General features: G+C 42.3%; 1 protein-coding gene across 2 annotated transcripts in view; it reads left to right on the forward strand.

Moving 5' to 3' along the window:
* The window catches only part of kat2b (K(lysine) acetyltransferase 2B), an 84,213-nt gene that overhangs the window by 494 nt on the left and 68,977 nt on the right, over window positions 1-14,742 (forward strand). For both annotated transcript variants that reach the window (XM_072575731.1, XM_072575732.1), the window contains exon 2: window positions 10,183-10,712. In XM_072575731.1, coding sequence (XP_072431832.1) covers window positions 10,413-10,712 — 300 coding nt within the window. In that variant the 5' untranslated portion in view covers window positions 10,183-10,412. The remainder of the gene's footprint in view (window positions 1-10,182; window positions 10,713-14,742) is intronic.

The raw sequence follows: 14,742 nt of genomic DNA on the forward strand, positions 1-14,742 counted from the left end.
ACCTGCTCGAGCTTCCACGTACTGCTCCGGCTGAGTTAACGACGCAGAGGGGGATACAAACAGCTCTCCATCCGCAATATCCAAGAGTAATGCACATTGGTGTCCTGTCAAGATGCCCCTCAAGGTTTGATGTCGCCCTGTTCCAACGTCGGTCAGTGTTTCTCAACTCGGCTTCCTCTCACGTTCACACGACAACTCCCGACTTTCCAGCGCCCGCATCAGTGCGGGATCTTCCGCAGCGGGTTTTCTGTCTCTCGGATTGCAATATTTTGGAAAGGGCGGTCAGTCGGCGGAGCTGCACGGATCCGGGCCACGCCGCCGTGCTCACAAAGTCCCAACACATGCTGACCATCTGACCGGGGTTGCAAGCGCGTTTAGGACTGAGCGGAACAAGGTGCAGAGATTTGGGGCAGCAAACTGCAAAAAAAAATATAAAGCGAGCTGCTGTAATTTTGAAATGGACCTACTGCCGTGTAACATGAGTGTGGAGACAGCAGAGATCTATAAGGGAACAGCCACTTTTCATGTACCTTGCTAATGCAATGTTGGAATGTCAGGGGGAAAAAACACGTACATAACTAAATGCCGCAACAGCGTTTTGATTTCAAAAAGTGACGTGAGCACGAGTTTAAAATTATTTCAAATAATTGTAATCGCGCTAAACTAACGCCACGGAAAAGGATATGTATTTACTCAACTTTTCATAGTAGCAACTTGTATTCAATCTGAAAAATCACGTTAAAGAATTGCTGGGTAAAAGCAAATTACTGCGGATGCTGGAATCTGAAACCAAAAGAGAAAATGCTGGAAAATCTCAGAAGGTCTGGCAGCATCTGTAAGGAGAGAAAAGAGCTGACGTTTCGAGTCTAACTCGAAACGTCAACTCTTTTCTCTCATAGAGTCATAGAGATTTACAGCATGGAAACAAACCCTTCGGTCCAACTAGTCCATGCCAACCAGATATCCCAACCTAATCTAGTCCCACCTGCCAGCACCCAGCCCATATCCCTCCAAACACTTCCTATTCATATACCCATCCAAATGCCTCTTAAATGTTGCAATTCTACCAGCCTCCACCACATCCTCTGGCAGCTTATTCCATACACGTACCACCATCTGCGTGAAAAAGTTGCCCCTTAGGTCTCTTTTATATCTTTCCCCTCTCACCCTAAACCTATGCCCTCTAGTTCTGGACTCCCTGACCACAGGGAAAATACTTTGCCTATTTATCCTATCCATGCCCCTCATAATTTTGTAAACCTCTATAAGGTCACCCCTCAGCCTCCGACACTCCAGGGAAAACAGCCCCAGCCTGTACAGCCTCTCCCAATACCTCAAATCCTCCAACCCTGGCAACATTTTGTAAATCCTATCTACCTGTCACTCCACTTTTAAGGAACCATGAACCTGCACTCCAAGGTCTCTTTGTTCAGCAACACTCTCTAGGACCTTATCATTAAGTGTATAAGTCCTGCTAAGATTTGCTTTCCCAAAATGCAGCAAATTTATCTGAATTAAAATCCATCTGCCACTTCTCAGCCCATTGGCTTATCTGGTCCAGATCCTGTTGTAATCTGAGGTGACCCTCTTCGCTGTCCACTACACCTACAATTTTGGTGTCATCTGCAAACTTACTAACTGTTCGCATGTTTGCATCCAAATCATTTATGTAAATGACAAAAAGTAGAGGGCCCAGCACCGATCCTTGTGGCACTCCACTGGTCACAGGCCTGCAGTCTGAAAAACACCACCCTTTGTCTTCTACCTTTCAGCCAGTTCCGTATCCAAATAGCTAGTTCTCCCTGTATTCCATGAGATCTAACCTTGCTAATCAGTCTCCCATGGGGAATCTTATCGAACGCCTTACTGATGTCCATATAGATCACATCTACTGCTCTGCCCTCATCAATCCTCTTTGTTACTTCTTCAAAAAACTCAATCAAGTTTGTGAGATATGATTTCCCATGCATAAAGTCATGTTGACTATCCCTAATTAGTCCTTGCCTTTCCAAATACATGTACATCCTGTCCCTCAGGATTCCCTCCAACAACCTGTCCACCATTGAAGTCAGGCTCACTGGTCTATAGTTCCCTGGCTTGTCTTTGCCGCCCTTCTTAAACAGTGGCACCACATTTGCCAACCTCGAGTCTTCCGGCACCTCACCTATGACTATCGATGATACAAATATCTCAGCAAGAGGCCCAGCAATCACTTCTCAGATGCTGCCAGACCTGCTGAGATTTTCCAGCATTTTCTCTTTTGGTTTCAGATTCCAGCATCCGCAGTAATTTTCTTTTATTAAATTAAGAACAGAATTTACTATGATCAGAAACTTTGCGCAGGAGCCTAAGGATCATCGACAATGAAATCTCAAGGTAGTGATTACACTTTGCGATTCTAATGGGACATTCCCAATTTGTGATTTAAATAAAAACTACCTGCCTGATTTTCTTTATTAGTTCATGGTATGTGTGCTTTGCTGACTGGATAGCAGTTATTGTCCATTCTCAATTAGTCATAGTCATAGAGCTGTCCAGCATGGAAATAGCCCCTTAGGTCCAACTCATCCAAGCCGACCAGATATCCTAAATTAATCAAGATTTGGAGATGCCGATGTTGGACTGGGGTGTACCAAGTTAAAAATCACACAATACCAGGTTATAGTCCAACAGGTTTATTTGGAAGCACTAGCTTTTGGAGCGCTGCTCCTTCATCAGGTGTTGTTAATCAAATTCTGTTTGTCAGCATTTGGCCCATATCCTGCTAAACCCTTCCCATACAAATACCTATCCAGATGCATTTTAAATGTTGTAATTGTACCACCCTCCACCACTGTCTCTGGCAGCTCATTCCATACATGCACCACCTTAGTTGCCCTTAGGTCTGTCTTAAATATTTCCCTCTCTCCTTAAACCGATGCCCTGTAGTTTTGGATTCCCCCACCCTGGGGAAAAGACCTTGACTGTTCATCTATCCATGCCCCTCATGATTTCTTAAACCTCTAAAATATTATCCCTCAGCCTCCACACTCCAGGAAAAATAGCCCTGGTCTATTCAGCCTCACCCTCTAGTTCAAACCCTCCAACCCTGACAACATCCTTGTAAATCTTTTCTGAACCCTTTCAAGTTTCACAACATCTTTCCTACAGCAGGAAGATGAGAATTGCATGTGGTATTCCAAAAGTGGCCTAACCAATGACTCGTACAACTGCAACATAACCTCCCAATGCCTATACTCAGTGCACTGACCAATAAAGGCAAACATACCAAATGCCTTCTTCACTATCCTATCTACCTATGACTCCACTTTGAAGGAACTGTGAACCTGCACTCCAAGGTCTATTTGTTCAGCAACACTCCCCAGGACCTTACCATTAAGTGAATAAGTCCTGTCTTGATTTGCCTTTCCAAAATGCAAAATTAAACTTCCATCTGCCACTCCTCAGCCCATTGGCCCATCTGGTGAAAGTCCCTTCTTTGCTGTCCGCTACACATCCAATTTGGTGTCATCTGCAAACTTATTAACTATACCTCCTATGTTCACATCCAAATCATTTATATAAATGATGAAAAGCAGTGGACCCAATACTGATCCTTGTGGCTAACACTGTTGGTCACCTGCAGAAACTTATTATTCGACACTACAATCGCAGCAGTTGTATGATCTTTTGATCTCTCTGCCTCTTAATTCTGTGTATGTGTGTTCTTTTCCCTCACCACCTAACGAGGGGCTATGCTCATAAAACTTGTGATTCCAAATAAACCTGTTGGACTATAACCTGGTGTCATGTGACTTCTGACTTTGTCCATCCAGTCCAATATCAGTACCTCCACATTGTGAACATCAGTGAGTAGGTTATTGCTAAATGCTGCTTGAGGGCATTGTGGGTGATCCTTTCCATGTGTGTGTGTGTGAGGAGGGTGGGGGGAGGGAGGAGTGAAGGAGAGGTGTTTGAGGTTGGTGGGAAGCAAACTGGCGGAATTGATTGTTCTTCAAATTGAGTTATTGAAAAATGACATTTTTGTACTCTTAACAACGTTAGGTCAGGGAGATATGTATATATTCCATGCATAATGTCAGGATGCATATTGAAGTGTCTTGATAATAACCATTGCTATAGATATAAAATGAATACATTGCATCGAACTACTGCAGTATACCAATCATAGCACATTATGCAAAATTAAATTTTAGAATTAATAATGTTACATTTTAGTCAGTCTCCAAAATATTTATGCTTAATGATATGGTGAAGCACATAGTTCACAGTTCATTTACAAATATTGTTAATTTATATTTTACAAAAATAACTTGACATTTTTATGATTTTGAAACTTACATGACTTTTAAATTGTCATTGAGGGCAAAAGCTGGTGTTTCTGAATTGTGTAATTAATGAATGCTGAATAGCCTTGATAATGTCTATAACTATGCTGTTATCAAGAAGGATGCACTATATTTAACTTAATTGTGTCTTGTTTCATCTCTATTTTCTTGCAGCGTTCTTAAAACATTGGTACAAGCTTCCTGCCCCTTCTAAAACATTCCTCCCACCATCTTCTCTTGAGCTGTGCGGGTCACAGTTTCTTTTCTCTTCCCCAGTCAGTTTATGAAGTTTCTTTTCTCTCTGTCTCTCTCTTTCATTCTTTCTCTCTCTGTCTGTCTTGTCTTCCCCCCACCCCCCGCCTCACAGTTCTGTGTAACTGTAGTAGGAGCGTGAACAAACCATGGCTCTGGAACACCACAAATCCAGACAAATCTGCCACTGTCGGTAAAGGACACTACATATGTGAAACAAGACCTTCTCAGACTGTATTCTCTTGTTATTATCATCTAATTTTGGAGAAGGAAATACAAATGCAGTATTAGGTAGGGCCTGGAATTTCTGTAATAACTTCCACGGAACACAGTCTTATCCTAATCTGTGCCAGAGAATAGGATAGATGTCTGCACTTAAAATGGCAACCTGAATCCTTTACTAACATGAGCAACTGAAAGCTGCTTGCCTAGGCCAATTCCTGAGAATCATTCAAGAACCAAAGAGAAAGCAGTTTAAAATGCCACTTTGAAAAGGAGCCACCTACCATAGAGTCATCGAGATGTACAGCATGGAAACAGACCCTTCGGTCCAACCCAAAGATAATGTAATTGAGCCTCTTGAGGTCTGATTGTCTCTTTCTCAGGGCTTCAGTATTACCTGGTTTAGCTCTTCATTCAGGCCTATGTATGGAGAGGTTTTTCATTCATTTGTGGGGTATGGGCATCACTAGCTGGGCCAGCATTTATTGCCTGTCCCTAGTTGCCTTTGAGCAGGTACTGATGAGCTGCCTTCTTGAATTGCTGCAGTCCATGTGCTATGGTAAACCCACAATGTTGTTAGGGATGGAGTTCCAGGGTTTTGACCCAGTGACATTGAAGGAATGGTGAAATATTTCCAAGTCAGATGGTGAGTGGCTTGGAGGGGAATTTGCAGATGGTAGTGGTGTTCTCACATATTTGCTGTCATTGTCCTTCTAAATGGAAGTGGTTGTGTATTTGGAAGTTGCTGCTTTTGGATCTTTGGTGAATTTTTGCAGTTCATCTTGGAGATAGTAATGCTGCTGTTGGTGGTGGAGGGGATGGATTTTTGCGGATATGATATCAATCAAATGGGCTGCTTCTTGAAGTTGGACTCATTTGGACAAATGGGAGTATTTCATCACACTTCTGATTTGTGCCTTGTAGATGGTGGACAGGCTTAGTCGAATCAGGAGACGAGCTATTTGCTAGGCTCTGGACTGCTCTTGTAGCCACTATAGTATATGGCGAGTCCAGTTGAAATTCTGGTCAACGGTATCTCCCAGGATTTGGATAGTGAGGGATTCAGTGATAGTAACATTATTAAATGACAAGGGGTGGTGGATGAATTTTCTCTTACTGGAGATAGTCATTGCCTGCCATTTGTGTGGAGCAAATATTACTTGCCACTTTTAAGCCCACGCCTGTTACATTTGGACAAGGACTGCCTCAATATCTGCGGAGTCACAAATGATGCTGAAAAATGTGCAATCGTCAGCAAACATCCCCACCTCTGATCTGATAATGGAGGGTAGGTCATTAATGAAGCAGCTGAAGATGGTTGGGCTTAGGATACTACCCTGAGGAACTCCTGCAGAGATGTCCTGGAGTTGAGATAACTGACCTCCAATAACCACAACCTTCTTCCTGTGAACACAAGATACAACTCAGAGATAACCACAGCCCTCCGGAATCTTCCTTCCCTCGAACTCCATCCTCTGTCCCAACCCCACCTCCAATCATGTATTTATTATCCCTCCTGACCTTCCGCTGTCCAATGCTGAATGTTTTGTACTCAGCAAAGGTCTCTGTTTTATCCTCTGTGTCCCCACCTTAATGAATTTTAGGCATGACATGACATCAGTTCTGAAGAAAGGTTATTGAACCTGAGACATTAACTCTGCTTTCTCTCCACAGATGCTACCAGATCTGCTGACCTTTTCCAGCAATGTCTGTTTTCGCTTCTTCCTGTGTGGCCAGGTGTAACTCCAGTCAGCATAGACTTTTCCCCCAATTCCCATTGATTTTGGTTTTCTGAGGGCACTTTAATGTCTTGGGTTGTCACTCACACCTCACCTCGAAAATTCAACTCTTTTTTTTCATTTTCAAACCAAGGCTGTAATGAAGTCAGGAGTTTAGTGGCCCTAGCAGAACCCAAACCGGGCACCACTGTGCAGGTTATTGCTGAGCATGTGCTGCTTGATAGCCTTGTTAATGACACTTTCAATCACTTTCCTGATGGTGAGAGTAGACTGATGGGGTGATAATTGGCTAGGTTGGATTTGTGCAACTTTTTGTGGACAGAATATACCTGGGAAATTTTCCATATTGATGAGTAGATGCCAGTGTTGTAGCTGTTGACTTATCTTAGTGACATGCAGGAATTCTGCTTCACTGCTATATCAGAAATGGAAAAAGTATCCAACTATGGCCCCACATCTGGAATTTTAAAAATTGAATTAAATGGGATTGAATCCTTGTAGGCTACAAGTTCCTGTCAATCTGTAATCTCCCATCTTCTTTCCCAGTGAACACTGAATTTTTTTGTGCCTTTGAGTTCAGGAATTGCAGGGCCATAGTTTCTGTTTTCCATTGCCAAACATTCAGAACAAAATCTTGCAACTTTCTCATTTATGCAAATTACTTTCACAGTATTATTTTTCCAGTATTTGTAAATTCACTTTATTGTTGCTCAATTTCTTCACAACAAATCATTTTCTATATGGAAGAAAGTTGAAGCAGAACTGGATAAATTGGAGTAAAGTGGTATACAGTAACTGAAAATGCAGACGATATAAAACATGGTTATTTCTTCCAGTAACCATCCCAAGTTCCAGGAATCCAAATGATTCTTAAATGAGATTATCACAGAAGTATATAGACATAGCGATAGTCCTATTCAATGTCAATGCAAATTCTTGGAAGTTATAAAGTTTATTAAATTAGGAGAGGCATATATAAGGTTGACAGTCAGAATCTTTTTCCCAGAATTGAAATGTCTAACGCTAAAGAGCATGCATTTAAGGTAAGAGGGAAAAAATTTAAAGGAGATTTGCGGGGCAATTTCTTTAAACAGAGAGTGGTAGGAGTCTGGAATGCTCTGCTGGGTAGTTGTAAAGGCAGATATTTAAGGAGCTTTTAGATAAGCACATGATAAGCAAGGAATGAGGGATGTGGACCATGGGCAGGCAGAACAGATTAGTTTAATTTGGCATCACGTTTGCATGGGCCGAAGGGCGTCTTCCTGTGTTGCACTGTTCTATGTTCTATTCAATGATCAAAAAATCATTGAAGACACAAGATCTGGTGTTATGATTGGGGTGTGTGGTGTGAATGATAACATTTGTTACGCTTAGAGATGACAAAACACTTGCAGCAAGAGAAGAAGAACCATTACAAGAACTTAGAGACTGCTAACAGGAGACAGTAACATTGGAATGAAAATGAACATTGGTAAACAAAAGAAATACATATTTCAAAATAACCAAGAATTTTTTATGTACAGTATTCGTAGAATAACTGAAAGGATTCAAGTATTTAGGAACATGATATCTGCAGATGGCAAATGCAACAAAGAAATCAGAATAAGGGTATCACTGGAAAAGGCTATATTTTATTAGGAGAGACAATTGGTAACTGGAAAAGAACAAATTACTCAAAAAAAACTTTTGAGAGTTTTATTTGGAATGTTGCTTTTATCAATGCAAAACATAGACTTTATGGAAGGAGGAGACGCTACTTGACAAATAGCTTTAAAGTTGTGGTTTAGAGAAGAAAGGAAAGGATCCATTGCATAGAAAAAGCAAATGCTAAGTTTGTCTGCAGAATGAATCAACAAATAAGTTATAGAATGTAATTAGGAAAAGGCAGGGTAAAACATATTTTAGGAAGAAACAGACTTGTACGAGGTATTATGGAGGGAAAATATCACAGCAGAAAAGAGTAAGGGGAGAGAATATCAATGCTAGATGGCTGAAAAATAAAAGATTATTGTCAAATGAAAAAATTGTGACAAAATAGAGTGATACAGAAAGATTATTATGAGCCAAGGTTATGGCACTGCCCACCCACATTCACCTATTGTACTCTTTGCTACCTTATCCCCAGCCCCAGCTCCCCCATTTATCTCTCCATCCTGGAGGCTCCCTGCCTCTTTTCCTGATGAAGGGCTTTTGCCCAAAACGTCAATTTTCCTGCTCCTCTGATGCTGTCTGACCTACTGTGCTTTTCCAGCACCATTCTGATCTAAACTCTGGGTTCCAGCATCTGCAGTCCTCACTTTTGCCTAACTTATACATGTGCACTATGGTGAATTGTGAATTAAATTCATTCTATGGTGAACTAGTGACAGAAAATTCTGAAAACTGCTGATTGCTGCAGAGTTCCAACTGATTCACTCAATTGAATAAAATAGATGTTGGGTATTGACGTAGGGACTACATGGGAGTCTTGAACTGAAGAATATATGAGGCCTGCTCACCTGTACCATTATCTGGCCACCACTGCTAGAGGTAGCTTTCCAATGCATGCAGGGACCACCAGAATGCCTCAAAATGAAAGCATCCTCTGTAAACTTAAAAACGTTTAGAAATAAGTGCGACTACAGCTACTGGGTCATCATTGTGGAGGTGCAGGTGCTAGATATGATGGCATGTAGTCATGGTTGTAGATCCCTCTTTGTGAGATTAATATGAGAAATTGCTGATATTCTTGCCTCCTAATCTATCTCCATCCCACTAATAACCCAGCCACTAAAGTAGAATTCCCGTCTGGTTTAATTTACATGTGCCTTCATAGTTGATTTTCATTGCTGAGCACATTACTCAGCAATAAAAGCTACTTATTGAGATAACTGGGACAGGGCTCAAAATGTAGCTTTATCAATGTCATTTTCAATTTTTAAATATATATATATTGCTGCTCCACATTATTGGACTAGAGAACACATACATTCGGAAACAATTCCATTGGAAATCGGAAACTAAATAACATTTAGTGATAGTGAAAAACAAACTAGGCAGTTGGTACCGTCCTGATATTATAGAAATTAAAGATTAAAAATGATCCAGGCATTCAGTTGAACTGCTGGGGTACATTTTGAATTCCATTTTGCATTATGTCCAGTTGTTCCGTAGTCTCACAAAACTTCCAGTTTGATTTTTTTTTGCTGGAAAAATTTTACATGTCTAAACGTTAACTCTGTTTCTCTCCCCACAACGCTGCAAAACCTCCTGAGTTTACCCAGCACTTCCTGTTTTCTAAAAGTCAAATCTGCAGCGTCCACCGTCCTTTGCTTTTGTGTTATTGTTCGTTTAATCCTGATGCACTACTGAACGATGCCAATTGAACGCAGTAGCTTAACATGTTTGGTATAAACAGCCTCAAGAAAGCGCCTTATATTGAACTAATACAAGCAAAACAAAATAAAACCCTTTCCAGCAAAGTTATATTCACTCCTGGGAATTTTACCAGTTTTACGCAGGTTGATCGCTTGGAGGTGTGTGTGAAGAAATGTTTAATTGCATTGCTTGTTAACTTATCCTTTGATTGTCATTGCATTGGTGTTTCCAGTATGCAGCCATAAATTTTCTTTCGACATGTTGCTTTTTTTTCTCATTTGAAGTGAATTGAATTGAACAAAAAAAAATCAGCCAACAACTGTGTCAGTTTATGCTCTGTACCGCCCCTGGCGGGGTGCTGCTCAACGCTCTGGACTACAGAGTGTTACAGGGAGGCAGGGCAATGAGTGAGCTGCCACCACCATCACCACCGCTGTGGTCACCATTCCAGCCCGGATCACTTCCTTAAAAAACAGCACAACAGTGCTGTGCACGTACAGAGCTGCTGGGAGCCATGGCGGAGAGCGGCGGCGGCGGCGGAGGTGGAGGGCTAGGCGGGTTGCAGCAGGGATCGCCGGCGGTGTGTGTCGCCTCCTCGGACTCGGTGCCTCCTGTGCCGGTGTCGCTGGCTTTGCCGGTTGTCAGCTCCGCCGCGGTTGCAGAGAGCGGCCGATCCGCCGTCGCCGCCGCCGCGGGGAGTCAGCAGCAACAACAGCAGCAGCAGCGGGAGAGGATTGCGCTGAGGAAGGCGCAGCTCCGCAACTACCCCCGGACAAAGAAACTGGAAAAACTCGGCGTTTATTCCGCCTGCAAGGTACTGAGGGCAACCTGCTGATCTGAGCTGGGGGGGGGGGGGGGGGGAAGCGGGGCCGGGAATCCCCAGCAAACAAACTAAAGTGCCTTTCAAACAGGCTCCTCTCCGATGTAGTGACATGTCAGAATTAATTTTGTTTTGACTGTATTCGTGTCAGGTCGGCTTGTTTTGCAATAGGGGGCGGGTTTGTTTCGGTATCTGGCACTTGTGTGTTGTAAACAATGTTAGGATCGCTACATGCTGTGTCACTTTCTAAAATTCAATGACAGGTTTTATGGTTGTAATGTGACATTCCTGTAATTTTCTCACATGCTGATGTGCGAAGTCTTGGTGTTAGATTGATAATATTTACAGTACACATTGAGTTTTTTCTTAAAGTTGTGTTTGACTTTTAGTACCAATGAACTGCCAATGGTATAGTTGCAACATTGCAAATTTCCCCTCAAAAGACAAATGGAACTAAACACTGAACTCTGGTCAAATAACTTAATGTGATCCTTCCTTTGGTTCAGGAACTCAGTTGAAGTGATGCAAACTTCAGGCTAAATGCTCATCTGAACGATTGTGGCATGTAGCCAAGCCCAACTGAGTAGCTGCACGTACAGCACTAGGTCCAATTACAGGCGAGGCTAGTGCACGTTACAGCCTGCCTGCATATATTCTTTAAAAAGTACCAAAGGAGCAGCAGTCCTGAGAGTGAGGTCCCAGGTTCACCCGTGGAATGATGGAGACGTTAGTTCAGGGGATGGAAAGGACAACAGTCATGTTTCCACAAAGATCCTAACAGTCAAAAGTTAGAGACGGGCAAAAAATGCTGGCCGGTGATGCCCACATCCCACAAAAATGAATAATTTTTTTAAAAACTGATAGGAATGGGTAACCTTGGCATGTTGTGCTGAGGACAAGTATTCAGAGCCATGTTCAGAACAGGGATGGACACTTTGCTGTTATAGCACATTGCCACATTGATTTTGTGCCTACAGCTTGTGTGGCAAACAATGTTCTTCAACAAAGTAGGACTGACAAATTAAACTGCATTTATTTCAATGCAAGAGGCCTAACAGGGAAGGTGGGTGAACACAGGACATGGTTAGGAACATGGGATTGGGATATCATAGCGATTACAGAAACGCGGCTCAGGGATGGACAGGACTGGCAGCTTAATGATCCAGGATACAAATGCTACAGGAGGGATGGAAAGTGGGGGGCAAGAGAGGAAGGGGAGTGGCGTTTTTGATCAGGGATAATATTATGGCTTTATCTAGGGCAGAATACATCCAGGAAAGTTATTTGGGTGGAACTGAGAAATAAGAAAAGGACGATCACCTTATTGAGATTGTATGGTAAACCCCTCAATAGTCAGCGGGAAACTGAGAAACAAATTTGTAAGGTGATGTCAATTATTTGTAATTCAATGTCAGTTATTTATAAGAATAATAGGGTGCTTATGGATCTTCTCGAAACTCACTATTAGGGTGATTATGGTAGGGGAATTTAACTTTCTGAGCATAGACTGGGACTGCCCCACTGTTTAGGGTTTAGATGGGGAGGAATTTGTTAAGTGTGTACAAGAACATTTTCTGATTCAGTCTATGGATGTACCTACTGTAGAAGGTGCAAAACTTCACCTACTCTTGGGAAATAAAGTGGAGCAAGTGACTGAGGTGTCAGTAGGGGAGCACTTTGGGGCCAGCGACCATAATTCTATTAGTTTTAAAATAATGATGGAAAAGGATAGACCGAATCTAAGAGTTCAAATTCAAAATTTGAATTTGACGGTATTATGCAGATGTTCGTAGGTAAAGGGACAGCTGGAAAATGGGAAGCCTTCAAAAATGAGGTAATGAGAGTCCAGAAACATTATATTCCTGTTAGGGTGAAAGGCAAGACTGATAGGTGCAGGGAATGCTGGATTATTAGCGAAATTGAGGTTTTGGTCAAGAAAAAGAAGGAAGCTGATGATAAGCATAGATAGCAGAGATCAAGTGAATTCTTCAAGTATAAAACAGTAGGAATATATTTAAGAGGGAAATAGGGAAGGCAAAAAAGAGACATGAGATAATAAGGTTATGGAGAATGCTAAGGGAATTTGTAAATACAGGGCGACCCCCATATCTGCAGGTCCGGTTACTGCAGTTTTAGTTACCCACAGTTCACCGCGGCCTTAACATATAAAAGGAAATGTTCCAGACCAGCGACCAGGAGGCTGCCGGTAAGTTGTGTTTCCCATTTAAATGAATAGGTTCGCACCTATCCATGGTTTCGGGCTTTCACGGTAGGACTTGGAATGTATTGCCCGTTGGTACAGGGAGACTACTGTTCACTAATGACAAATGGGTAACTAGGGAGGGAATAGGGCCTCTCCAGGATCAGCAAGACAGCCTGTGTGTGGAACTGCAGAAGATGGAGGTGATACTAAACGAGTATTTTGTGTCAGTGTTTACTATGGAGAAGGACATGGAAAATATAGAATGTGGGAAATAGATGATGACATCTTGAAAGGTATCCAAATTACAAAGGAGGAGGTGCTGGATATCTTAAAACGTATTAGGGTGGATAACCCCCAGGACCTCATCAGGTGTGCCCTGGAACTCTGTGGGAAAGTAGAGAAGTGATTTCTGGGCCCCGAGATGAGATATTTGTGTTACCAACAGGTGAGGTGCTGGAAAACTGGAGGTTGGCTAATGTGATGCCTCTGTTTAAGAAAGGTAGTAAGGAAAAACCAGTGAGCTATACACCAGTGAGCCTGGCATTAGTGGATGTCAAATTGTTGGAGGGAATCCTGAGGGACAGGATTTATATGTATTTGGAAAGGCAAGGACTGATTAAGGATAGTCAACATGGCTTTGTGGAAGAGAAATCATGTCTCACGAACTTGACTGAGTTTTTTGAAGTAACAAAGAGGATTAATGAGGGCAGAGAGGTAGATGTGATCTATATTGACTTCAGTAAGGCATTTGACAAGGTTCCTCATGGTAGACTGGTTTGCAAGGTTAGAGCACATGGGATACAGAGAGAACTAGCTCTTTGGATACAGAACTGGCTCAAAGGTAGAAGACAGAGGGTCATGGTGGAGGATTGCTTTTCAGACTGGAGGCTTGTGACCAGTGGTGTGCCGCAAGGATTGGTGCTAGGTCTGCTGCTTTTCTTCATTTATATAAATGATTGATGTGAACATAGGAGGTAAAGTTAGCAAGTTTGTAGATGACAGCAAAATTGGAGCTGTAGTGGACAGTGAAGAAGGTTGCCTCAGATTACAAGGGGATCTTGATCAGATGGACCAATGGGCCAAGGAGTGGCAGATGGAGTTTAATTTAGATAAATGTGAGGTGCTGCATTTTGAAAATGCAAATCAAGCCAGGACTTGTACACTTAATGGTAAGGTCCTCGGGAATGTTGCTGCACAAAGAAACTTTGGAGTGTGGGTTCACAGTTCCTTCAAGTGATGTCACTGGTAGGTATGATAGTGAAGAAGATGTTTGGTATGCGTTTCTTTTTATTGGTCATCAGAGCATCGAGTACAGGAGTTGGGAGGTCATGTTGCAGGATATTAATTAGGCCACTTTTGTAATTCAGGTCTCCCTCCTATAGGTAGGATGTTGTGAAACTTGAAAGGGTTCACAGTTGTCTGTGCTGTTTCCTCCAGATAAACAAGGGGTGGTGCCAACATTGGATAAGAATGTTCAAAGTCACTATCACAGAATTATGCTGGATCAAGACATGCTGCTGATAGATTGTGTGGCCACCCTAGCCCAGTGGCTGTCATGCTACTGACTTCTTTGAAGCAGCCACTGCTTGTATGGAATCTCAAATCTGAAACCACAGATGTGTTAGTGATGTTACTGATGTTATTTTTTCAAGAACACACCCTTCTTGTTTCCTCATGATGAGGTCAGTGTTGCAACCTGGGCAGTCGACTTTGCCAACTTAGCTGGCTTCCCCACGTGCAGTCTGCCATTTTAAGAGCACCATCTCAATGTGGCAGACTTCATTATTAGAAAAGAATTTCATTCAGCCAATGTACACTCTG

This window comes from Chiloscyllium punctatum, chromosome 8 (assembly GCF_047496795.1).
Source record: "Chiloscyllium punctatum isolate Juve2018m chromosome 8, sChiPun1.3, whole genome shotgun sequence".
Classification (NCBI taxonomy): domain Eukaryota; kingdom Metazoa; phylum Chordata; class Chondrichthyes; order Orectolobiformes; family Hemiscylliidae; genus Chiloscyllium; species Chiloscyllium punctatum.